We start from the raw sequence: 23,579 nt of genomic DNA, 5'->3' as shown, positions 1-23,579 counted from the left end.
CTGTAATCAGAGTTAGATTAAGTGGCCCCACTGGGGCCCAGAACACCAGGTTATATATAGAGGCCGAGCTTTGGGCCTGATCCTCCTCTAATGCCCCCCCTCGCTTTGTTAACATGGCTGACATTCACAAGAGGCCCAACCATCAGAGGGAGGGTATCTGTGGCTGTCTCTCACCATCACTGCGCGCGTGTGTGTGTGTGTGTGTGTGTGTGTGTGTGTAGCCATCTGAGCGTCAGCTGGGTGCCCTATCGGTAGGGTGGGGGGGGGTTTGGGCTTCATCATCAGACGGGACAGTGGAGATTCTGGAGCAAGGACACAGCGGTGACGCCATGCAGAGCGGTCTGGAGTCGGGGGCGGAGGAACGAGGTGGCTCCTCCGGAGGTGTGAGTCAGGGCACAACCGGAGGCCTCGGAGGGGACTCGACTCCAGAGATGAACGGAGACGGAGAGGCCGGCGCCCTGGAAGTGTTCCAGCCAAAGGTGTCCACGGATGAGCAGGCGTCCTCGGTGGCCGCGGCCGAGACCCTGAGGTGCCAAGTGAAGATCACGACTCGCCGAAGCCTCCATCTGCGCATCGCCAACCACACCGCCCGCGACGTCTACGTGCGGCTGGTGGGACACGGGGGCCACGTCGCCGAAATCAACGCGGGGGTTCCGAGGAATGCGTTGGAGCAGAGTAAGAGTCGGGGGCGCAGGCAGCAGATCTACTGTGGCACAACGCTCCACGTGCACGTTAAAATAGACGCAGAGTTGAGCAGCAACGTTATCTGCATGTTTAGATTGTCGGCTTTGTTGTGGCAACTGCATCAGGAAGCTCTTGGTCATCTGGTAAAAATCCCAACTGCAGTGTGTGTGTGCGTGTGCGTGTGTGTGTGTGTGTGCGTGCGTGTGTGTGTGTGTGTGTGTGTGTGTGTTATAGATTGTATTTAATGCTTAAATAGAAACCTTAAACACAGGACAAAGAAACCACACATTCCTCAGCATAAAAGCTGACACAATGAGGAAAAAAAGCACCATTGAATTCATTTATTAGTATTTTTGATAGATTTATTTATCCCTCAGTAGAAAATAAGCCTGTCTGCCTGTGAATGACAGCTCGTCTGCCTCACTCATAAATATACCGAAGGTGAACATGAACATGTGTAAAGTCCTTTCAACGCTTCCCCACCGGGGGAAGCCCCGCCGCTCCTCAACTGCGAGCGGAATCTGTCGCCTTGTGGTGCGAATCTCCTCATCTTGGGAGCATCTGAGAGCTCGATATTTTAATGAGCGGCGCTCCGCAGAAAAGGACATCTTGTGCGTTCGTGTCCTTGCTAACGAGACAGAGGCGGTAATACAGCCTGGCTAAAGTCAGCACAAACTCCAGACCCTCTGCAGCCGAGTTCATCTCATCCCAGCACAGACTGAACGGCTTTAGGATGCGACCTATCATTCCAGCCGCACGCAGAACATATGCTGCAGGATCCACGCTGCAAAAAGAACCTATAAAAGAAGGACGACTGCATTGAATAAGTGTGTATTTTCGGACATACCTGCAGAGGAACTTGAATGTGCGTGTAGCCTTTTGTGTGTGGTAGAGATACAGTATCGGTTGACATTTAGGAGATGGTCAGAAGAAATAGGTTGGGCAGCGGGAGCTGGACTCTGGATGGCCAGAGGTCACGTTGAGACAAGAATAGAAGAAGCTTTGTTATTATGACACACAAGTCGCACAGTCACCAGACTTGATTATATAAATTAGAGGAGATTTGTGGTAATGAGGCAGCACATGGGTTGCAGTGGTTAGCACAGCAAGAACCACCCGGGTTTGAACGCTCTGGAGTTTTCATAATCTCCCCGTGTCTGTGTGGGTTCCCTCTGGGTACTCCAGGTACTCCAGGTACTCCGGGTACTCCGGGTACTCCGGGTACTCCGGGTACCCCCTCCACGTTCTGAACACGTACATTTAGGGCAGAGGTGGACAGACTGGTCTAAACCAACTGACATAATATGAGCGTGAAAGTTAGCAATGAGATGTCCAGGTTCCACCCAGGATGAGACACCAGTGATGGAACAGGTGACCCCAACAAGGGAGAGGGCAGAATACATTTTTTTTCTCTTCCTGCTCCCCTCTTTTTAGCCCACACACCCCTCATTTCCATGGTAACTGTAATTCACTTTCCTTGGGTTTTGCACCGCTTCACCCCACCCCCCTTCTTAAAATCGAGTTGTAATGAGTTGCCATGGCAACTGATTTGTCTGGTTTACGTACCTCGAATTTTTTTTTTGCGTGTCTGGATTCCCAGCAACGTTTTTGTTTTGTGTTCCATGAAGATCCCGATCGTTGTCTTCGGCTACTGATGTGGTTTTATGACAGAGAAGCTGATGACGTCCCCGACCGCTGCAGTTCATACGTACAATAGCGCCATCGCGCGGCGGACATCTCCAACTGCAGGACTTAATTGTATCCGACTGTTAAGCAGATATCCTGTGGTGCAGTGGTTGATCCCACAGTGACAAAGTTCCTGGTTCAAAGCTCTCTGGGCTCCAGGGGTTAAACTGGTTGGTAGCAGTTAGCGCCCAGTAGATCACCTTTGTTTTTTTAAGAGACAACAGATATTGTTCATTAGTTCTGCAAGATAATAGATGGCACATTACAGTGAAACTTCTCAAAATGATTTCAAAGTGTCAAATTTGTGTGAAAAGCCTCAGCTCGATGGTGATTTTTGCCTCATTTAATTAGAACAAAGGGAATCTTCACGTCTGTAAGATGCAGTTTAACGCAAACGCAATTTTGGACTTTCTGCTTCTGTCTCATCCTCACCAGGTGCTGCTGCCATAAAGAATTCCGTCCCTTTGTCTCCTCTCAAACCTCCGTCTGCAGACTCAGAGCAAGGCGTGGAGAAAAATAATGCCGGGCCAAGCGAAGAGCCACAGTCTCCTCAGGTTTCTATGGAAACCGCCACTCTGCGACCACAGACACACCGGGCTGAAGTCGAACCGGAGGACGAGGACGAGGGCAGCAGCCCGCTCACCATCTCAGAGCTGGCCTACAGGTTGGTGGAGTTTCAAAATATGGTAACTCGAGCTGGAAACTGCTGTGTTGCCTTGGCGACGCCCTCTTCTGCCTGTTGCTACAGTGAATATGTTTTGTGTCTGGCTGCTGCAGCCCCTGCGCCAGCATGCTGCCCACCCCCATCGATGACAGCCAGCGCGGCGTCGATGTCCTCTTCTCCTCCCCGGCCCAGAGCCCGGCCAGGATGCTGAGGGAGCTCCACGCCGACCCCGAGATTCAGGCGCGCCTTGAGGCCGAGCGGGAGCGAGACCGAGCGTACGAGCGCGCCCGCCAGGCCGCCAGGGCTCACGCGGGCGGCGTCCTGAGCAGCGGCCTGCGCCTGCTCTCGTCCAACGAGAGGGTGAACACGTGCTTGCTGAGCGTGGCCCGCTTCGTTGCCGTGGTGATGGGCGTCCTGCTTGTCACCGTGCCAACGCTGCTGCTGCTCCTGGAGTCCGACATCGACGTGTCGTTCCTGCACGAGATCCGTCAGACGCCGGAGTTCGAGCAGTTCCACTACGAGTATTACTGCCCTCTGCGGCGCTGGATCCTGTGCAAGATCAGCATGGCCATGGAGAACCTGTGGTCCGACTGAAGGAGGAGGAGAGGAGACGGAACGAGCCCCACTGTCGTCTTAACATGTCATTTCAGATTTTATCCAGTCTTCAATCAACAACAACCTGAAATAACCAGTTTCACCAACCTATTTGAAGAGCAATCCTTCATCGAAATTTCTAATGTTACCTTTTAGTGTCAGGACGCATCTGGGATCCAATCACATGTTAAGATCGACAGTTTGGGGTGGGAACAGGAAGCTGGGAAGTTCTTGAGCGGCAGTGAGGAGATGGATGGAGGAAAGTGATGGAAAAGGGAATAAAAAACACTATGGTGGCTTCAGGGATGGTCTGTTCGCTCCTGATGCTGACAAGGAGCAGAGGTTTCCTCAGAGCAGCACCCGATTGGTCAGAGAGCCTGTCAGTCATGACGGAGGGAGCGTGGACGGAAGAAGGAACAGCCACAGGAAGAGGTGCATTATATATATACCTATATATTTAAAAGCAAAAGCAGAAATATTGCTAATTAATGCTGATCTTAAATGAGTTGTTTTTAATGTTTTGTACATTTTTATGCAATTCAGGACTTTCAGGAAATTTTTCAGTCAGAGATTCTACTTCAAGCTTATTTTCAAATTAAGAGTTTACAAAAAAGGTCACAAAAAAAGTCTTTATTGACATTTATTAGGGAGATGGGTGTTGAGAAAAGAAAAAAATTAAGGTATTTTTTAATTCTGCTGTCAGGATTTGTTGACTTTAGCACCCTTTTCTTACAAAGGCTATAGCACAAACCTTTTACATACACTGCAGATTAGAACTGTTTCAGATTATGTGATGTCATTTTTGGAGAAGAATAAGAAGAAAGCAGCAGAAAAATCTGTTTGTAGTGGTAAATCTTGTGTGTTTTGTTTAAAATCGTAATGTCTTTGGATCTAAATGTTACCTACGTCAGCTGAGTCAGCTAGTGCATCTTTACTATTTTAAAATAAGGCATTTGGAGACAAGAAAAAGGTGGGAAAGATTATCAGAGGCGGTATACAAATATCACAATTTTATCCTCAGACGGGGTTCGGTTTTCTGTGTCTTCGGATCATTAATGTGCTGAGTTAGCGCCATACTTTAAGGCTGCGTCGGCCTCATTTTGAGAATACCTGGACTTTTTCCAGATTTGTGGGGTTCGATGGTGATATTTTTCGATAAAAACACTTTCCAGACCTAAAATAAAACTAGAAGTTGAGGTGGCATTTTTTTAAATTGAAAAAAATCCTACTGTATTTTTAACCAGACCTCAGATAGTGATCACTCCAGGCCAGAGTTCACCTCCGAAACCCAACTTCATACAGTCTACCTTCCCTACACATCCTCATTTCTTACAGTGAAAGATGGTTCACGGGGAGGCTCTGATTACATCTGTGAAATGACTGAAGATGTAGCATTGGTGGCTAATGCTGTAAACGTTTGGTGAAGGTTTATTTACACTTCTGGCTCGCTGGAGCCACAGGCGGTGACTACGCTGCAAAAAACCCCTCCTGCATTAAAGTTTGCTTTAATACATTAGCCACACAGCAGTTAGTTAAAACATCATCTAACTCCACCTGTAACCCTGACGACAGATGCATCAGTCACTTTTAGGAACCTACAGCCATCAGAGTGTGAATGTTGACTGCACTGAGTGCCTGTCCTGTGTGATGAAGTGGCTCTGGACCGAGATGAGAGCAGAACACCGATGCAGCGAGGACTCAAAGTCAAGTGGAACTAGCTGTTATTCCCCCAAAAATTATATATATTTATATATATAAATATATATGAGAGCTTAGGTAAAGGTTGCTTAAAAAGTAGTTTAATCCGGATCAACTTCTCAGGAAGGGGCATTTGCAGTGTATGTTTGAAATATCAATACATATTTGAAAAATACCAAAAAATAAAGGGCATCTAATCACAACATATAGTTTATCCATAACATGCATTTATCACCATATCCAGAGATTCACCTGCCTACTTGCTCCCATCTGTCTGAGTCTGTCCGGAGCCTTGTGTTTCCTGCTTTAAGCATGTAGGAAGTATAGCAGCGGAAGCACGTGCATTCATGTTGCCGCTCGTGTGCTAAAAGCGAGCCGAGGTCCAAAACGGCCGCCAGGACAGCAGGTCGAGCTGATCTACCATTGACTTTGATGCTTTGTAACCACACCAGTGCGACTCGCGCCGCCTCATCTGTAAATACCCTGTTAATAATTGTGGTATGCACACAAAAAAAGAGGACCTAAGACATGTCCTTGCTTCCTCCCCCTGTGCGTCTCGCCTTTGTGAAGCAATCCGGATGTTGCCATAGCTGTCTTGCCCATCGTAGATGAATGCATGTTCTTTGTGCTTTTGTACTGATCAGGAGTTGGAGATGCATCAGTTGGGGACGTTCCCGTTTTCCCTCTGCTGGTGGGGAAACGGGAACGTCCCCAACACTTTAACGAGGGCTGAAGGTATTTAGCTTCGTCATCCTGTCGTGCTGTGTGTAAATTACTACAGATGCTAAATGCTAACGCCCACATTAACCTCATTACTGTCAGAGCGTAACTTCATTTGAGCGTCATCTGAGTGTTTATGTCTTTGAAAATGCTAAACAGGAATAGAAAACAGCGCTTTTATTTTGAAGGGCACGTCCTCTTTGAGGGTGAAGCATATGACACCGTAGCGTTATATTGCTTTGTAGCTTTTCTAAACTTTATTTATATGAGTTAATGGTATGCCTCTTCCTTTGAACACTGAGTTCAGACAGCAAGGATGCTATTTTGGTGTGTGTGTGTTTTCTTGTACACGTTGTGTAGCAAGGACCGAAATCTGCATTCCATCTCAAAAATGAGGCCAATTTGTCTGGTCCTCACAACTATAGAGGGATGCTTGAAGGTTAAGGTTCAACAGGTAGAGGCGACGTTTTGGGTGTGAGCCAAGGTTATTTATTGTCTCTGAAAGTCCTCATAAAGACAGAAGTACAAGGGTGTGTGTGTGTGTGTGTATTTAAATAAAACTGTGATGAAACGCATTATCTAATCGCCCACCTGTCCATGTCACATGCGGTAAACTCAAACCAAACCAGAGGTCAAATATTTACGAAGCTTCCGTTTAAGTGTCAGCTATCAGACTCAGTGCCAGCATATCCAGGTTACACCTGCAAAAACAACTGTCTTTGATTCATTTGAGATTTTAAATATTTGAACTCAGGTCTAAGATATGCAAAACTCCTCGTGGCATCATGTGACAGCAGAGACAAATGAGCTGTTCAGTCCATAATTTCAGTGATTTCAGTGTTGTGTGGGCATGTACAGTAGCAGAACCTCTTGCACGGTCACTTTGTTCCTTTGATTGTTGGTTGAATGTTTTGCTGTTTTATTGATTAGTAAGATTATTTATTCTTTCCCCCCAACCTTTTCTTTTTAAAATATTTTGAATAATAATAAAAGAAAACCTCTGGGATGAATAATTTCAAGGAATCAGACAAAAAAAAATCAATAAATCCCTAAGTAATGACCCAGAACCAGTTTCTGGGATGAACAAGCCTTATGAACTTTGTTAAGTGAAGTGAAATTTTGAATGTTTATATGTTAAGAAAAAAAACATTGTTTTATATGTTAATACTGCCACAATAAAACTCTTTACTGACTAGATACAAATTGAAATATGGTTTCAGTGGTGTTTGTTTTCTTAATCTCGTGTGGTATTTCTACAAATTCTCACTTTTATATTACAAAAGTTTGTTAAATATTGTTAATATTTTAATTGTTTATGTGACTCTGTCTCCCTCGTGCGGGAACAGTGTGAACTGCACATTCAAAATTCGCTTGCACTTGCAGAAACAAACAGAAGAAACTTATTCGACCTACACTTTCCACAAGTCGCAGGGCTGCAGATACAGTAAAAGCAGGTAGGTTCGGTTGCCAAGGATTTTGGTTAATCACGAGTGTGCTGAACACGCCGCCGACAGGTGAGACTGTCCTGCTGGCATGTCACGATTTAACAGGGCCGCGACCCGCAAAGCCGGACAGAGATGTAAAGTTGACAGTCATAAGTGAGTTCCTCGATGTTAAAAATCGAATTGCGTTTCGGGGGGCTTGCGCGTGCTGTGCGCAATTAGTCGCGTATTTCTTCCGGCCTGACCATCGGAATTCCCCCGATCACCGGCACGTAAAATATAAACTGGCATGTGCGCGCGCGTGTGTGTCTCGGCATATGGTGCGTTCACATGTAGGAAGTGTTCGTTTGGAGCGCACCACTCCCTGGACAAACACACGCAGATAAGTGCGGGTGATCACATGATCCCTCCCTTTCTCTCCCTCTCTCATTGGCATTAGTCTCACATATTTCTGCGTCTTTACCTGAGGCCTGACGTCCCCCCACCACCCTTTGGATATGCAGCTCATTGAGGTGACTGGTTTCTAATTCCCAGCTGGAGTGTTGGGATACTGGAACCAGTGGAAGCCCCAGATCTGTTATCTATAAGAGGCTGCGGCTGTCAAGAGTGCACGTCCATCATTGTGTTGACTCTGTCTGCTTATTGGCCTCATTTCTGGCCCTCCTGTCCCTGCTGCCAGTGTTATTACATAAGTGTTAATTAGACGTGGCTTCATCCTTCAAAGCAGGATCCAGCAGGATTCCTTACACCGGAGGATTCTATACACACGTGTCAGGAGGACACGGGTGGAGGTCAAATTCACCTCTTCTTCCGTTAACTTTGCAGATCCAGCACAGAAGAGTGGCTTTGAAATCTTTTTATCTGTTCATTTATCATCTGTAGCATGAAAACTATAACAAAACAACATAATCACAATCAAGGAGATGCAGTTCGGAACCAGATCATCTGCTGGTGACCTGTCAAATGTTGGGTTGTGTTGTACCTCTGCTCCGAAATGCCCGTTTTTCATGAGATCTCCCTGAAAATGATTCTTGCACTTTAATGCCAGTTCATGGTTTAACAGCATTCGTTACACAAATCTTTGAGGGTTACAAAATAGAAAGTGTTTACCAGGAACAAGAGGAACGAAGAAAGGATGGGTATAAAAGCAAGGTAGTGGAGGACCCTGAGTCTTCTTTTTCTACACATCCAGGCTCCAGCCTGGCCGAGCTCAGACTTCACCACACGGACATGTAATGTTCACTTAAGCTGGTTCCATTTAAGCTCCAGTATCTCAAGAACTCCAAACCAAAACGATGGCATCCGCTCACATGGGTGAGGACCAAGAGAAGCGGCTGAGATCACTCTTTCATGCCTACGATGTGGACAATTCGGGATGCATTGAGAAGAACGAGTTCTTTACCATCTGTCAGGAGCTCCAGGTCTCGCCCCAGGAGGCTGACGGGATCTTCGACCGCCTGGACGTGGACAGAGACGGCACGGTGACGCTGGAGGAGTTTATTGGCGGGTTCCAGGAGCGGGGCCTGGGGAGCAAAGATGGCATGGAGATGGACGATGATGATGCAGGAAGTGAGGGGGGCCTTTCAGACTGTGAAGGGCTGCTGGTGTCCAGGTGAGAACGCATGTCAGCCTACATGAGGTGTGAGAGAAATGCACTGTAAGCTTAGATTTGCTGTCCAAAAACACACAATACATTAAAATTTGAGAGGAACACGCAGTTTTGAACCTTCCAGCCCTCCATCTATTCATCCATCCACCCCCAAAATTCTTAGTAAACAATTAAAGAGAGGGATTTTTTTTACACTGATCTCAACAACAGTGTCTTTATTTGTTGTTACCCATTACCAAAAGCATCATTATACTCTTTTTATTAATGGTTCAGTACAAAATGGAACTTCAGGGTAGTTTTGGCCACATTAGACACAGTTTAGTCAGTTGCTTCGCTCCAGTTTTACAGGATGTCGCTTGATTCTATGATTGAAGCAGCTTAAGGTTTGATTCTAATCATTAATGATCAAAAATACATCGAAAGTTCATTCATTCAGTCAGTCAGTCATTCAACACTGCAACATTGACCTATACCGGCTAATAAAGTCTCTTCAGATCTGTGCGTAAAACAGCTGCACGACGTCAAACCCCCCACGACGAGATCGCTTCCAGCGACGCGCGTGCGCGCTCGGACGCTCACAGGCAGGTCCCGACGGAAGGTTACCGGACACAGCCGCGTTCCAGTCCTTCAGATTTCGCTCTGGCTGTAACCAAACCTAAAGAGAGCAGCTGGAACAGAAGCGAGAATCGTCAGAATGGATCGAAATGTTCGCGATGCGTAACAGCTGTGCGGATGTTGGAGTAAAAAGCAGACAGATCGGAAGTTCCAGGCTCGGTTTTGCTGGTGTCTGGAGGGGAAAACTCGGTTGGTCTTTTGTGAGTCTCTAAAGAACCTTCGTGTGTTTTAGACGGACTCAGCCGTCCATCACGGGCATGAGCGCAGAGGAGCGGGAACGGCTGCGCTCGCTCTTTAACACCTACGACGTGGATCACTCCGGGCAGATCGAGAAAAACGAGTTCCTCACCATCTGCGCCGAGCTGCAGGTGTCCACGGAGGAGGCCGAGCGGATATTTAACCGGCTGGACGTGGACCAGGACGGCACCGTCACCCTGATGGAATTCATCAGCGGCTTCCACGACCGCTACGGGGAGGTGATGGAGGCGGACGGCGGGGAAGTGTCCGTCGCTTGGGTCAACTTTGAGAACAAAATGGGCGAGCAGTCCAAGTTCATCCCCAGGTGAGCAAACACCTGTTCGGGGGGGAGGCTGACAGGGTGGACGGGTGTTTTCGGGTCACGTAAATTTGTGTGTTATGTTGTCAACTTTTCTCCCGCACGCATATCCAGCTTATTTGACCCCGCGCACAGCTGAGTGAATAATGCGTCGTTCTTCCATCGGACACAGACTTTTATTCAGCCAAAACACCTTTTTATGTGACAGCCTTTCACCCTGTATGGCCTACTTTTCTGATCTTCACCGTTTCGGTCTCTACAGAAGGGTTAAGTTATTTTCAAACCACAAGCATTTCTAGTTTCGCATTGTGCAGTTTTGTCTTCTCCGCCTCTCGGAGGTGTTTTTCCTCTGCTGCCGCTTCAGGTTATGTAACTTAAACCTTAAACATTCGACTGATCGGGGCTGATCCCAGACCGAACCTTCGGCGGGTGAAGACGGCAGCAGATGTTGAGTTCAGTCTGCAGGTGGTGGGAGCCACCAGATGACTGGACAGGTCCAGATGGTCTGGAACACAGACTGAAGGGATGTCCATGGGGAATGGTGGCTTCTAAACTGGCTTCTAATACATTTCCCTCTAGTAACGTGGAACCTTTCACATTAACAGTCTGTACATTAGCAGTGCTGCCGGGCCACAAAGATTTACTTGAAAATGCTGAATTATTATCAGCTTTAGACAACCAGCTACTAATGTGCTTCTGACGCACACACACACACACACACACACACACACACACACGACTGATGACAATGACAATTGATGATAGCAAAGTTAGCTGCACTGTACGGGACAAGGGTGGACTCACTGAAGGATTTAAGGTGGCACAAGAGAAGCCCTACAGTACAGAGACTGCAAGGTGTCATCAGCCGGGATTGAGGTGAAGACAGGAAGGAAGTGGAAGGCAGAAAAGGCAGTGGATGTGGCTGAGTCACGCCTAAGGCAAAAGGCACTAGTTGGGGCCATGGCAACAGGAAGAACAAGGCTTGGGCTACTTCCCAAAGACCCAAGTCAGCCATGCCCGGGGCAAAGAGAGAAACCACCTACTTCAGGAGGAGGTCCGAGCAGGCGTGGAGGAAGAGCGAGTGGGTAGGGCAGTGGGACTCCGGCAGCAGGGGGCATGGACAAGGTGGGAGAGCGCGTTACAGCGCAAAGTTACCTGGTCAAACATCATGCAGGCAGACTTCCACCGCGTCCGGTTCCAGTCTCTAGCCCAGCAAACCTCCATGCGTGGGGAACGAGTGAGACACCCACCTGTTCCCTTTGCTCCGGAAGAGGCTCCCTGGAACATCTCCTCAGCAGCTGCCCAAAGTCCCTGGCTGATGGTCGCTATCACTGGCGCCACGACCAGGTACTCAAAGCAGTGGCTGAGAGCATAGCCTTGGCCATTAGCACCTCTGAAGAAGGCAATCTCCTTCATAAAAGCTGGAGAGACCTCGTGCAGGTCCACAGATAACAACGGGACTCCTCCACACAGCTCCTGATTGGCAACTGCATGTTGACCTGGGAAAACCACTGATATTCCCCCAGCACATCGTAACAACATCTCTACGGCCAGACATGATCATCATCTCAGAGGCTTCGAAACACCTGATCATGCTGGAGCTTACAGTGCCCTGGGAAGAGCGGATTGAGGAAGCCAACGAAAGGAAACGTGCCAAGTATCAGGAGCTGGTGGAGGAGTGTGGGGCTGGAGGACCTTCTACGAGCCCATAGAAGTTGGCTGTAGAGGCTTTGCAGGACGCTCCCTCTGTAAAGTCTTTGGCCGTTTGGGAGTCACAGGGACAGAAGGGCCATCAAATCCACAAGTGAAGCTGCAGAGAGGTGGCTGTGGCTGAAAAGGGCAGATCCGTGGGTTGCTACTGGGACACAAGCGGGGTCTTGATCACCCCGGCTGGGTCGCCTGGGCGAGGGTGTATGATGTTGTGAGACCCGAAACACCCTATGAACCCAGGATACATCACTGATGATGTGTCCCACTGCATCCAGGAAATGTACAGTATCTTTTAAGCTGAGTCATGTTGTCAGGTTTTGGGTTTTGGCACCAGGGGGCCAAACTCAGTCTCCAAGGGCCCAGCAGGGGGTAGCCCTGGACACCCCAGTAAAATTGAAAAATCCGTTTGTTAATCAGCTATACAGCATTTTCAAGTCTAATGAATGTTCAGGCTGACGCTGGAATCAAGAAAAAAGAGTTTTATGTGTGGTATTTAATAACCTTCAGATCTGATCGTTCACAACTATCCAACATGGATGCAGCTCTGTGAGGGACGGGGTTTTCGATGTGGCCCCGGTCCTGACACGGGACTTCATCCTCGTGTTGCTTTTCTGTGGCAGAGAGACATCGATTGTCACAGTGGTGCCGTCTTCGCTACACTTGAGTCAGCTGAGCGACCACAGAGCACCCAACTCAGCACAGGCGCCTGTTTCTCCCTGTTATAAAAGGAGATTTTGGGTCAGTTATGGAGGGGTCTCGAGTTCTTTGAATACACTGAGCCGGAGTTTAATGAGTTGTCCCAGATGAGCGGTCAGATGCCTTGTTTTATACTGTTGCAAGATTTACAACCTGACGACCGTTTCTATGAACTGTTTGTTTGTCTTGACCTGTTTGTGGGAGATTCTGTTGTGGAGCGGGTGTGTGACTGCATGGTGGCGCAGTAAATGTGAGATGATGTGAGTTATTGACACTGAGGCAACAGTGTCTGTTTACCCTGGTATTATACAGCCAGTCTGTCCTGTCAGAAGACAAACTGTCTCTCTCTCAAACACACACACACACACACACACACACTCACATAACCTGCCCTTCAGTATATGACCCAAATTTTACCCAGTCTGACACAGGAGACTTGACAATTCATAACAAACCTTCTAAATATGGCTGAAAAGTTGTTGTTTTAGCTGCTTTTTTCTTTATTATGGCCTTTAATAATCATCTTTGACGAGTTATGAAAGCAGCCACACTTTTGGGTGACTTAATGACAGTGACATTCAGACAGATGAGCCCTCAGCAGGTTAGCTTAGCTTTGCATAACAGCAGGATTACCAACCTATGCTAGCATTGAACCTATGTGTATCAACCGGGGGAGGAACACAAGGATTTGAATTTGACCAGAAGCATTCAAAACAAACTTAAAACGCTCATTTCTGTGTGCAGGTTGCTTAATTAAAGTAGATTTCAGAGATGCTAACTAGGCTGGATTGTAAACCTGATCCAGTTTTGGTGCTAACAGTTGGTCTGGACATGTTTTTGGATTGCAGGAGCTTCTCTGATCCACTAACCGTCCGTGATGCGCGTGCGTCTTTGTTGAAAATGTAAAGCACATAACGGATCTTTGCCTCAGAACAAAGCTGATGTCAGACCCTGACTGTCTTCCAGGAGTGAGATGGCAGCAACACTGTACCAGAACCTCAGTCTGACTGAGCCCAGACTCATCCCACAGCTGGAGAACGTCATCATGATCTTCGTCAAGGAGATCAAGCAACAGAACTCAGAGATGGAGAACCTGGCCCTGGCCATCAAACGGTATCCATCTGTCCATCCTAATATAACATGTAAAAATGATTGTGTGCTTGAAACACACTAATAAAAGAGGCTCCTAAAAGCCGCTGCAGGAGAGGAAAGCTGAAAACTAAACAGAAGAAAGACCTCATCAATGAGCAAACTGACGTCTGAAGCCTCAGGTGTCACAGAGCTTCACCAGATGTGTCGTCACCACAGGGCCCAGGACCAGGCGTCGATGCAGCTGAGCGAGATGGAGGAGGAGATGGACCAGCGTATTCATGCTGCGGAGAGAAAAACTCGAGATCAGGTGGGGCCCACTCACGCTGCGGTAATCTGGTTATTAACCCTCCCCTCATCTCAGCCAGACAAAACACTCTTGCTGAATCAGGAAACAGAAGGTCAGCTTACCGCTGAGGTTGTGATACAGATTCAGATTCAGGTCCTTTATTGTCCCACACGGGGAAATTTATAGCACAACAACAGCAAGAGCAAGATAAAAATAAAATAGAATAGAATTCAGAATATACAAAGAGGATGTACATTTACAATAATCCAGGTAAAGGGATACTCCGCCCCTGTATACCTGCACATAGTACAGAGGGTGGATACAATATACATATCAGAATATATAATATTCAGATTGTGCTAGCGGGTGTTATGTTTATTGTGCAGTCTGACAGCAGCCGGCAGGAAAGATCTACGATACCTCTCCTTCACACAGCGATGGGGGAGCAGCCGCTCCCTGAAGGAGCTGCCCAGTGCTGTCAGGGTGTCCTGTAGGGGGGGGGACGTGTTGTTCAACATGGATGACAGCTTAGCCATCATCCTCCCGTTTCCCACCACCTCCACCGAGTCCAGGGGACATCCCAGGACAGAGCTGGCCCTCCTTACCAGTCTGTCCATCCTCTTCCTGTCCCTGTCCGTGATGCTACTGGACCAGCAGACTATCCCGTAGAAGATGCCTGATCCCACCACAGAGTCATAGAAAGTCCTCAGGAGGGGTCCCTGCACTCCCAAAGACCTCAGCCTCCTGAGCAGGAACAGTCTGCTACTGCCCTTCTTGACCAGGGCGTCTGTGTTGTGTGTCCAGTCCAGGTTATTGTTATTGTGGTCGGCCATTAATGTAGATTAGAAGAAACTGCTGCCTGTTAGAGCTGCTTCAGCTGGTTTCTGATGTGGTCCATCACTACTGGATGTTGTCGCAGCATTTTGAAAGCATGGTGATCTGATGGCGATCTGATAACTTCCTTCAGACCAAAAGCAAAGGTGATGGCCGCCGGCTCAAATCGCTTATTGTTCAAGCGCCTGGGCCAGACGGTGAGCAATCACACCCGTCTTATCGGCAGACTTACATAAGTCCTGTTTGCCCAGCGGCTGCAGCGCACCGAGGACGACTGTCCCAACCCTGTCCTAAAATAGTCCAGATCATGCGACAGGCACGACAACACACACCAAACTGAAAAAAGACGCCGTAAAAAGAGTGATACCAATTGATCCGTTCCTCCCACAGGAGAAGAAAAAGACGGAGGCGGCACTGAGCGAATTACAACGGAATTACGAAACAGAAATCTGTGAGCTGCAGTGTAAAATCCAGAGGATGCAGATGGTAAATCACTCTATCTATCTATCTATCTATCACTCAATCAATCTATCTATCACTCTATCTATCACTCTATCTATCTATCTATCTATCTATCTATCTATCTATCTATCTATCTATCTATCTATCTATCTATCGATCTATCTATCTATCACTCTATCTATCTATCCATCTATCTATCTATCTATCTATCTATCTATCTATCTATCTATCTATCTATCTATCTATCTATCTATCTATCTATCTATCTATCACTCTATTTATCTATCTATCTATCTATCTATCTATCTATCTATCTATCTATCTATCTATCTATCCATCTATCTATCTATCTATCTATCTATCTATCTATCTATCTATCTATCTATCTATCTATCTATCTATCTATCTATCTATCTATCTATCTATCTATCTATCTATCTATCTATCTATCTATCTATCTATCTATCTATCTATCACTCTATCGATCTATCTATCTATCACTCTATCTATCTATCTATCTATCTATCTATCTATCTATCTATCTATCTATCTATCTATCTATCCATCTATCCATCTATCCATCTATCTATCGATCTATCTATCTATCACTCTATCTATCTATCTATCTATCTATCTATCTATCTATCTATCTATCTATCTATCTATCTATCTATCTATCTATCTATCACTCTATCACTCTATCTATCTATCTATCTATCTATCTATCTATCTATCTATCTATCTATCTATCTATCACTCTATCTATCTATCTATCTATCTATCTATCTATCTATCTATCTATCTATCTATCTATCTATCCATCCATCCATCCATCCATCCATCCATCCATCCATCCATCCATCCATCCATCCATCCATCCATCCATCCATCCATCCATCCATCCATGTTCTCTGTGCCCCTCAGATAGAGGAAAAGTACAAGAGCATCACAGTGAAAGACGAGAGTCCGGCGCTGAAGAGGAAGATCAACGAGCTGACAGTGGTGAGAGGCAGAACAGGGTGATTGTGTCCGTTGTTCCAGGAGCGGCGACCCTGACGCCTGTGTCCTATGTCCTATGTCCTGTGTCCTGTGTCCTGTGTCCTATGTCCTGTGTCCTGTGTCCTGTGTCCCGACAGGAGAACCAGAGGCTGAAACAGGAGCTGCTGAAGTCTCAGACCACGGTGGCCTGCCTGCACAGCGAGATGGACTCGCTGAAGACGGAGCTCACCGACCAAAGCATCACCTCTGAGCGGTGAATTCACCTCAGCCAGATTGATTTCTTTATTCCGTTCTCAACCACGTGGCCTAAAAAGAGCGTAAACCCTGCAAATACGGACCGGCAGAACGGGTTTTCGATGTCGCCGGTGTTCATTTAGCTTTTTTAATCCTGAGGAGAAGGCTGTAAAAAGGTCTGTGAGATCTCCTCCCCGTTTGCCTGCGTAGGAATGACGGTGCCATCGTTCCCTCAGCGCGTGTTCACCCGAAACAGGATATCCTGGAGTGACACAATGACAACAACAAGAATTGCCTGGCAACACTGCCCGCCCCCTCAGGTTATCTCGGCGACAGTGTTGACGCTGTTGAGCCTGAAGTCTTTCATGCTAGTCCCAGTTATCCTCTCTGAGGAGGCCGGCTGATCTGCCCCGACCCATGCGTTCTCTCATTTAAAGCCCGTGGATGCGTTAGTTTGTCTTATATTGATGTGGGAATCAAGACTTCAGCTGATAAACCGGGTCACACAGGGATGGTTTTCAGTCAGTTTTACATTGGTGCAATGTTTGACAGCGGAACAAATTGGGTTTATTGCAGCGTCCCTCAGCTGAATGTTCTTGACTGTTTTTGTCCGGCTGTGATTTGCTACAGAGACGAGGAGCTCATGAAACAGTTCACTGATGAACGAGACGTTCTGGAGAGCCAGATCGAGATGCTGCAGTAAGACACCCACACACACACACACACACACACACACACACACACAGATACAGGCTCGGATGAACAAATACACCACTGAATCACGTTCTCTCTCTCTCTCTCTTTGTGTGGGTGTGTGTCTGGATAGAACAGCTAACAGGAAGCTTCATGACACCAATGATGGCTTGAGAACCTCCCTGGAGAAAATGACGCGGGTAAAATATATAAATATGTGATTTAAAAGTGAGCAAAGGCTGCGTCTGAAGCACACACTCCTTCCCAGGTCCCTGCTCACTACAAAGGGAGTCGGCCTGAATAAACTACTTTGTCCACTCACTTATGAGTTGATGTTCTTTCAGACGCTGAAGCACTGTTCGTGCTTTAAATGGCGTTATAGTGAATACTTTAGGGTTTGATTGAGTAAGTTTTAAATTTGTTCTTGCGATAAACAATTATAAAACACTTGTTTGTTGATGTACTATGACGTCCTTGATGCGTCATTCTGTGAGTCAAGTCTAGCTTCTCATGTGTAACCACAGAGGATGATGGGATATGGGATACGTACACTACTTTTCCCAATGCATTATGGGATATATTGTCTGCCCTACAAAGGTCGATGATTGATTCTTGCCTCCTGCCTGTGATATACATCCCCTGATTAGGAATAACACAAAGATTAAAAACAGAAGCAAAAGAAAAAGTCTGTTTTTAATTGTGTGCTGCAGACTTCCGTCACCCCGGGAATAAAGGAGAGGAACAGAAGTAAAAGCATCTGCTACTCATCACCGTACGCATTAACAGACAGGTGAGACCTAAAACCCAGAAACAAACCACACACACACTCACACACACGTGTGTCACTGAAACAACCGCCAAAAGTGAAATCCAGGTTCAGAGAGAGTTGCAGGAGGGTCATTTCACAGCTGGTTTATCAGGTTGGGACAGATCTTCTCAGGGACACTGAAATTTTACACTCTTCCCTGAAATGGAATGTGTTCTCAGGCCTGGAACACAGAGTTGTGTGTCTAAGCTCAATGTGGTCTGTGGAATATGCTCCGAGATATTTGCTTGAACCTAAACTTGATGCAGACACACCCAGAACCCCCCCCCCCCCCCCAGTTCTGGAAATGTACTCAACTCGGCTGATGATGTATGGGGGGAGGGGCAAGAGTCTGAACCATAGCAACAACACGAAAGAATGAACCTGGATGTGAGATCCACTCTTACTGGTGCCTAAATCAAATAAAGATTTTAAGCTATGGAATATCTCTCAGGTTCTGTCAGCGCATGGACGACTTCCCTCTGTACAGCCGCCGGCCCAGCTGTGACACCCTGGCCTTGGCCATGTGTGATCCAGGGCTGAGGCGCAGGCACAGCAGCGAGTGCGAGGAGGACAGCCTGCCGGAGATCTACATGGACAGCGGCCTGTCCACACTCAGGGGTTCGCACGGCGGCTACGACTCGGAGCTGGAGGTCAAAGGTCACGAGGAGGAGGACGGAGAGCAGAGGGTGAAGAAGAAACTCAAGTGTAGCATCCGCGACAGTTTGGCAGGAGAAAACTGCGACGTGGAGGTGAGACGCTAACCCATCCGCTTTAGCACGCTAGCTCATCTGTATCAAAGGACACTTCAGGGACAAGGAGCTCATTCACGTCAGATATGCTGGACGGAGACATCCTGTCCTGTATGAAATTTTAGTGAGGTTGGAAGAGTTAAATTTGAGAAAAAAAATAATTGGAGGAACATTTTTGGGTCCCAGAATCGATCCCAGAGGAACTCCACAAACAAAGCTGCCCGCAGCTGTTGTCTTAAAGACAAGTGTAGCATTCAAATTTCACATCTCACCTTGAGGGGGGATGACTTTACTGAGGCCTGTGTCCACCTCCCAGCCAGCAGAGACGCAGGATGCCGAATCAGCATTCGGCTCCGACAGCAGCTCGGTCCTGGAGTGGAAACCAGCTGAACCAGTAAATGTCCCAGCTCCCAAAAAACCTCTCACTGCCCTCAGAGTTCAGGTAAGACAGATATTTCTCTGTTTTTTGCTTCATTCTATGATTGTTTGGGGCGGTTTTTCCTGCAACTGCAACACGGCGGAGATAAAGTGCGTCAGCTGGTTTCTCTGCTCTTCAGAAGGAGGACAAGGACAGCAGCACTGACCTGGGCTACATGACATCGGAGAAGGCCTACAGAATCGTCCTGGCGGGAGACGCCGCCGTGGGAAAGTCCAGCTTTCTGCTCCGTCTCTGCAAGAACGAGTTCAAACTGAACTCCAGCGCCACACTGGGTGAGTCAGAACCAAACCTGATGGTTCAGAATTCCACTCTAATTTCACACAGAAGTACATTAAAGCCTTCCCGAGGACTCATGGGTAATTGTTGATGCGCTGAACTCTTCCTCCCTGTGTCCAGGAGTGGATTTCCAGATGAAGACACTGATCGTGGACGGACAGCCCGTTTTACTGCAGTTGTGGGACACAGCGGGACAAGAAAGGTCACTGATTTATACCTTCATAAATGAAGGTTCCCCCGTGGCGGCACAGAAGCACGCCTCATCGCCCGTTTCCTCCCATCAGGTTCCGCAGCATCGCAAAGTCTTATTTCCGGCGGGCGGACGGCGTGCTGCTACTGTACGACGTCACCTGTGAGAAGAGCTTCCTGAATGTCCGAGAGTGGGTAGACATGGTTGAGGTAATGCGGCCCGCTCGTGTCGATAAGTCAGCGTTGCTCTCGTGTTCAGACTTAACCTTCATCTTGCCGGTTTGTCTTCCCCACATGCAGCAGACGCGTAAGTGTCGCACGCGCCGTGCGTCAGGTGGACTGTGCTCGTCTCTCAGTGTGGTCACGTAGACGTGAATGGTTGCATGCTGTGTGTGAACGGAGCCCGTTCCCGGAGCAACTCTTCCGTGTTTTCATCCCTAATCCTGGCTTATCCCCGTGTCATGTTTCATTCCTCCCAAACGCTCCGATTGACTGAAACCGCTGAAGAACTTGTCACGAGAACGGGCTTTTTTCATCGTCCGTTGGCAGAAAGTGATGGAATATTTGCATTTATTTGTCAGTGTTTGACGCCACTAACCGACGCGTGCACCAACGGACCTTTGCACTTTGTTGACCCTTCTTTCTTTCGGTCTATCTGGCCATTTATTTGCTCTGCAGGAAGTGTGCCTGGAGGATATTCCCATCATGCTCGTCGGCAATAAGTGCGATCTGAGACAAGATGGAGTCAACAGCGTTCCCACCAGCTACGGAGAAAAACTGGCCATGGTGATGCTAATGCTAATGCTAATCCCATTTTGGTTTACATTGGGATTTATTCACCTGTAGTCAAATCCCCTCATGCCGTATTTTATGTGTGTTTTCCCCCGACAGACGTACAACACGCTGTTCTGTGAAACAAGTGCCAAAGATGGCTCCAACACTTTGGAAGCTGTGCTGCACCTGGCCAGGTGAGGCTGAACGCTGATAGCCTGAGTCCCAATTTAGAGATCATAAAAGAAAATTCTGAAATAATTAAACAACAAAATACGTTTTAATCAGATCCAACACCCTTAATTGCAATATATTGCTAAATAAGAATAATAGATAAAACAGGTCAAATTCTCCATTACTGCCCTGTACTGGGGCATTATGGGTAACCTTCTCTGCCCCAACTCTGTCTTACTAACTTAAAAATGGGTGTAAACTTGCCGGTATTAGCATGACTAGCATAGCAACGTTTCCTCAGCTCTCCACCTGCTTTGCACTTGGAAGATAAAGCCAGGAAAGTTTTTCCAAATTTAACTAACCGCAGTATCATTGCACACTGTAAACGTGCGGACAGTCGCCGCCTCAGCTGCCAGCGACTAATCTGTTAATGTTTAACCGGCTTGCTGTGATACAGCTTAACTTTAGAACATTTAGAACAAGTGCCTAACAGCAGAAACAGAATATAAATACAAATGTATAAAATGAGGAACAGGTGAGTTGAGTCTTAAGTGGGGTCGTGAATATTCCTGCACGCTCAGCAGGTTTTGTGCCATGATGGCGCCTGTTTATCAACCTGTGCAGCGAAACCTCCGCAACATATTAGGTGACATATTAAGAGCTCCAGCCACTGTAGCGATGTCGTTTCCAGGCAGGCCAGGCTGTACATTAGCCAAAAGTCTGAGCTGGTAAAAGCTGCGTTCAGCAACAGCAACCATCTGCCTCGCCACTCATAAGCAGCGCTGTGAGTATGTGGCGTGTTTTTACAGTGCGCTGTCTCCCCAGGGAAAATGATGGGCATCAAAAAGCTGTTGTTATTTTTTAAATAAATCAAAGTTGACCACATTGTGTGTTGCCCTCTCTGGTGTGCGTGGTAAGAGCAGCTGCTGACGCCTGGTGCCGGGTAAAACGCTGCACAGGTTTGCTCATTAGTGGCCGGCGATTCGGACACGTGAACCTTTGTTTCAGGCCGGATTCACGCTGTGCAAATAAAGCGTTTCATCAACAGGTTGCCTGTAAAGCATATGTGATGTTTGTCCTTCTGCAGAGAGGTAACGAAGCAGAGCGCTCTTCATGACAAAGGCCGCTGTCAGTCGCTGCCCAGCTTAAACGCCCCGAAGAATAAACCCAACTTCTCCTGCTGCAACTGATCAAATTCACCAAATCCAGACCTCCAGGGCGGACTAGATGAAGACGGACGGGAGGGGAAGGATGAGGAGAGTGAGACAAAAGCATCCATTATTGTGAAATGATGCACAAGCGACGTGCAAATATACACTGACGACATTCTGGTCTGCACCTCCTGAGCCCGGACAAACCGACGAGGGTTACTTTTATTTATATTGCGGGATGTCGCGGCACGTGATGTCGAACGTGGTCGTCACCTTTGGTGTGATGAAGAGCCCGGAGCTGAATGTGGAGCAAAGGAACGTGCACGTTTTCAGAGAGGCGTCCGTATGTGACGCGGTTGCGCGGTGGCAGGTGGGAAAGAAGGTTGGGTCGGCGGGTTGTTGCGGCGAGAACACGTGACGTCTATGATGGAGGGCTCGTCAACAGTGGCGGGTGGAGCCCTCAGTGGGAGCACCGGACTTGTCTCGGTGTCTCGGATGTGACGCTGATATATCGTTGGTATTTTACCCTACAGTGTTAGATGAACTTGTGACATAAAATGTAATGTGCAAACGCGAGCGCCTATTGTGATTTCCTTATCTAGTATACGTTGAAAGGATGGACGGGAAGCCTCTGATGGAGCCCGCTGATGCAGTTTTAATAGGCTGAAGATTAAACAGAAAATGTTGTGTGACTTTTTTCGGCTTTCAAAGGGCGACAGAGTCACACTCTCCTGCTTATTTACTGTCTGCGCTCTCACGAGAAGGTCACCCCGATGCTTACGTTACAAAGAGAAAGAAACGCTTTAAAGAAGGACCTGTTATCATCTACAAACAGCCTTAACAGTCAAATGCATAGAAAACCATCTTAAAAAGGAAAAAAAACAGCATGTACTGTGGTGTCACCGAATTCTGTGTTCTTTGTATATTATATAGTAATAAACATACTAAACAATTGACCTTGTGATGGGGGACATTCATAAGTCACTTTTATAGCTCATGAAAAGCTTCGCAAATGTATCGAGATGAGTGAAGGAATGAAAAATGATGAATGAATTGTAATTCGCCTCCGCGTCGCATTTCGGTGTCAAGGTTCGCTGCAGTACCTCAGATAACCGCTAGGGGGAGTTTTGTTCGCTTTGCGTAGTTTGAAACGCAAAAGCTTCTTTATGCTGTTTTCTTTCCTCGCACGTTCTTTACGATTTCACCCCCAAATGATGTGATAAGCTATAACAAAACTAACAAAACTTTTACATAAATGTTTAGGTGCGTGTTGTTCAGTTTAAAGGGCACGAATGACAAATTCCATGTTACTGTATAAACTGAGATATTGAAATAGAACCTGTTTACAACGCGGTGACATCATTGCGTTATTAAACTGGTTTCCCACCAGTCACTTTATGTTAATGTGTTAAATCCACTGACGAATATTTTCATTATAATGATCATTCTCTCATGCTTAGAGTTCAAAACTAAATGAATGCAGAAAACAGCCGGCAAAAACCAGAACACACTCTTCAATAAACTGTGTCTGGCTGCGTGTGTGCGTCCGTGCGTGTGTCTAGAGTTGGCACCGGTCCCTGTCTGCACCTTCCATCTGTTTACATTGTCTTATGCTTGATGAGGCGAGACCACTCATTTGTCAAACAACATGAGGGGGGTGGAAATGGAGTGTGTGTGTGTGTGTGTGTGTGTGTGTGTGTGTGTGTGTGTGTGTGTGTGTGTGTGTGAGGCAACAGGGGGACAATTAG

At 47.1% G+C, this 23,579-nt stretch overlaps 2 protein-coding genes across 5 annotated transcripts in view; both read left to right on the top strand.

Moving 5' to 3' along the window:
• The window catches only part of frmd3 (FERM domain containing 3), a 43,582-nt gene extending 39,883 nt beyond the window's left edge, over positions 1 to 3,699 (top strand). For all 4 annotated transcript variants that reach the window (XM_029829340.1, XM_029829341.1, XM_029829342.1 and 1 more), the window contains 2 exons: positions 2,806 to 3,034; positions 3,148 to 3,699. In XM_029829340.1, coding sequence (XP_029685200.1) covers positions 2,806 to 3,034; positions 3,148 to 3,628 — 710 coding nt within the window. In that variant the 3' untranslated portion in view covers positions 3,629 to 3,699. The remainder of the gene's footprint in view (positions 1 to 2,805; positions 3,035 to 3,147) is intronic.
• A 4,673-nt stretch (positions 3,700 to 8,372) lies between these two features.
• rasef (RAS and EF-hand domain containing) lies at positions 8,373 to 23,220 on the top strand. The gene is made up of 18 exons (XM_011615568.2): positions 8,373 to 9,100; positions 9,945 to 10,274; positions 13,641 to 13,787; positions 13,983 to 14,073; positions 15,277 to 15,372; positions 16,273 to 16,350; positions 16,485 to 16,600; positions 17,212 to 17,280; positions 17,408 to 17,474; positions 17,985 to 18,064; positions 18,534 to 18,831; positions 19,148 to 19,273; positions 19,389 to 19,542; positions 19,667 to 19,748; positions 19,831 to 19,945; positions 20,414 to 20,521; positions 20,627 to 20,703; positions 21,768 to 23,220. Exons 1-18 carry the CDS (start codon positions 8,784 to 8,786, stop codon positions 21,868 to 21,870), a joined length of 2,454 nt encoding a protein of 817 aa, XP_011613870.2. The 5' UTR covers positions 8,373 to 8,783; the 3' UTR covers positions 21,871 to 23,220.
• The last annotated feature ends 359 nt before the right edge of the window (positions 23,221 to 23,579 follow it).

This window comes from Takifugu rubripes, chromosome 21 (assembly GCF_901000725.2).
Source record: "Takifugu rubripes chromosome 21, fTakRub1.2, whole genome shotgun sequence".
Lineage (NCBI taxonomy): Eukaryota > Metazoa > Chordata > Actinopteri > Tetraodontiformes > Tetraodontidae > Takifugu > Takifugu rubripes.
The sequence above is the reverse complement of the archived record's forward strand: the minus strand, read 5'-3'. Positions and strand labels throughout refer to the sequence as shown.

What these genes read in the sequence shown, in the direction of transcription:
- rasef (XM_011615568.2), top strand. Translation starts at nt 8,784, where the DNA reads ATGGCATCCGCTCACATGGGTGAGGACCAAGAGAAGCGGCTGAGATCA. An exon ending in TCACTGCCCTCAGAGTTCAG is followed by an intron (nt 19,274 to 19,388) that starts GTAAGACAGATA and finishes TCTGCTCTTCAG; the next exon opens with AAGGAGGACAAGGACAGCAG. An exon ending in ACGGAGAAAAACTGGCCATG is followed by an intron (nt 20,522 to 20,626) that starts GTGATGCTAATG and finishes TTCCCCCGACAG; the next exon opens with ACGTACAACACGCTGTTCTG.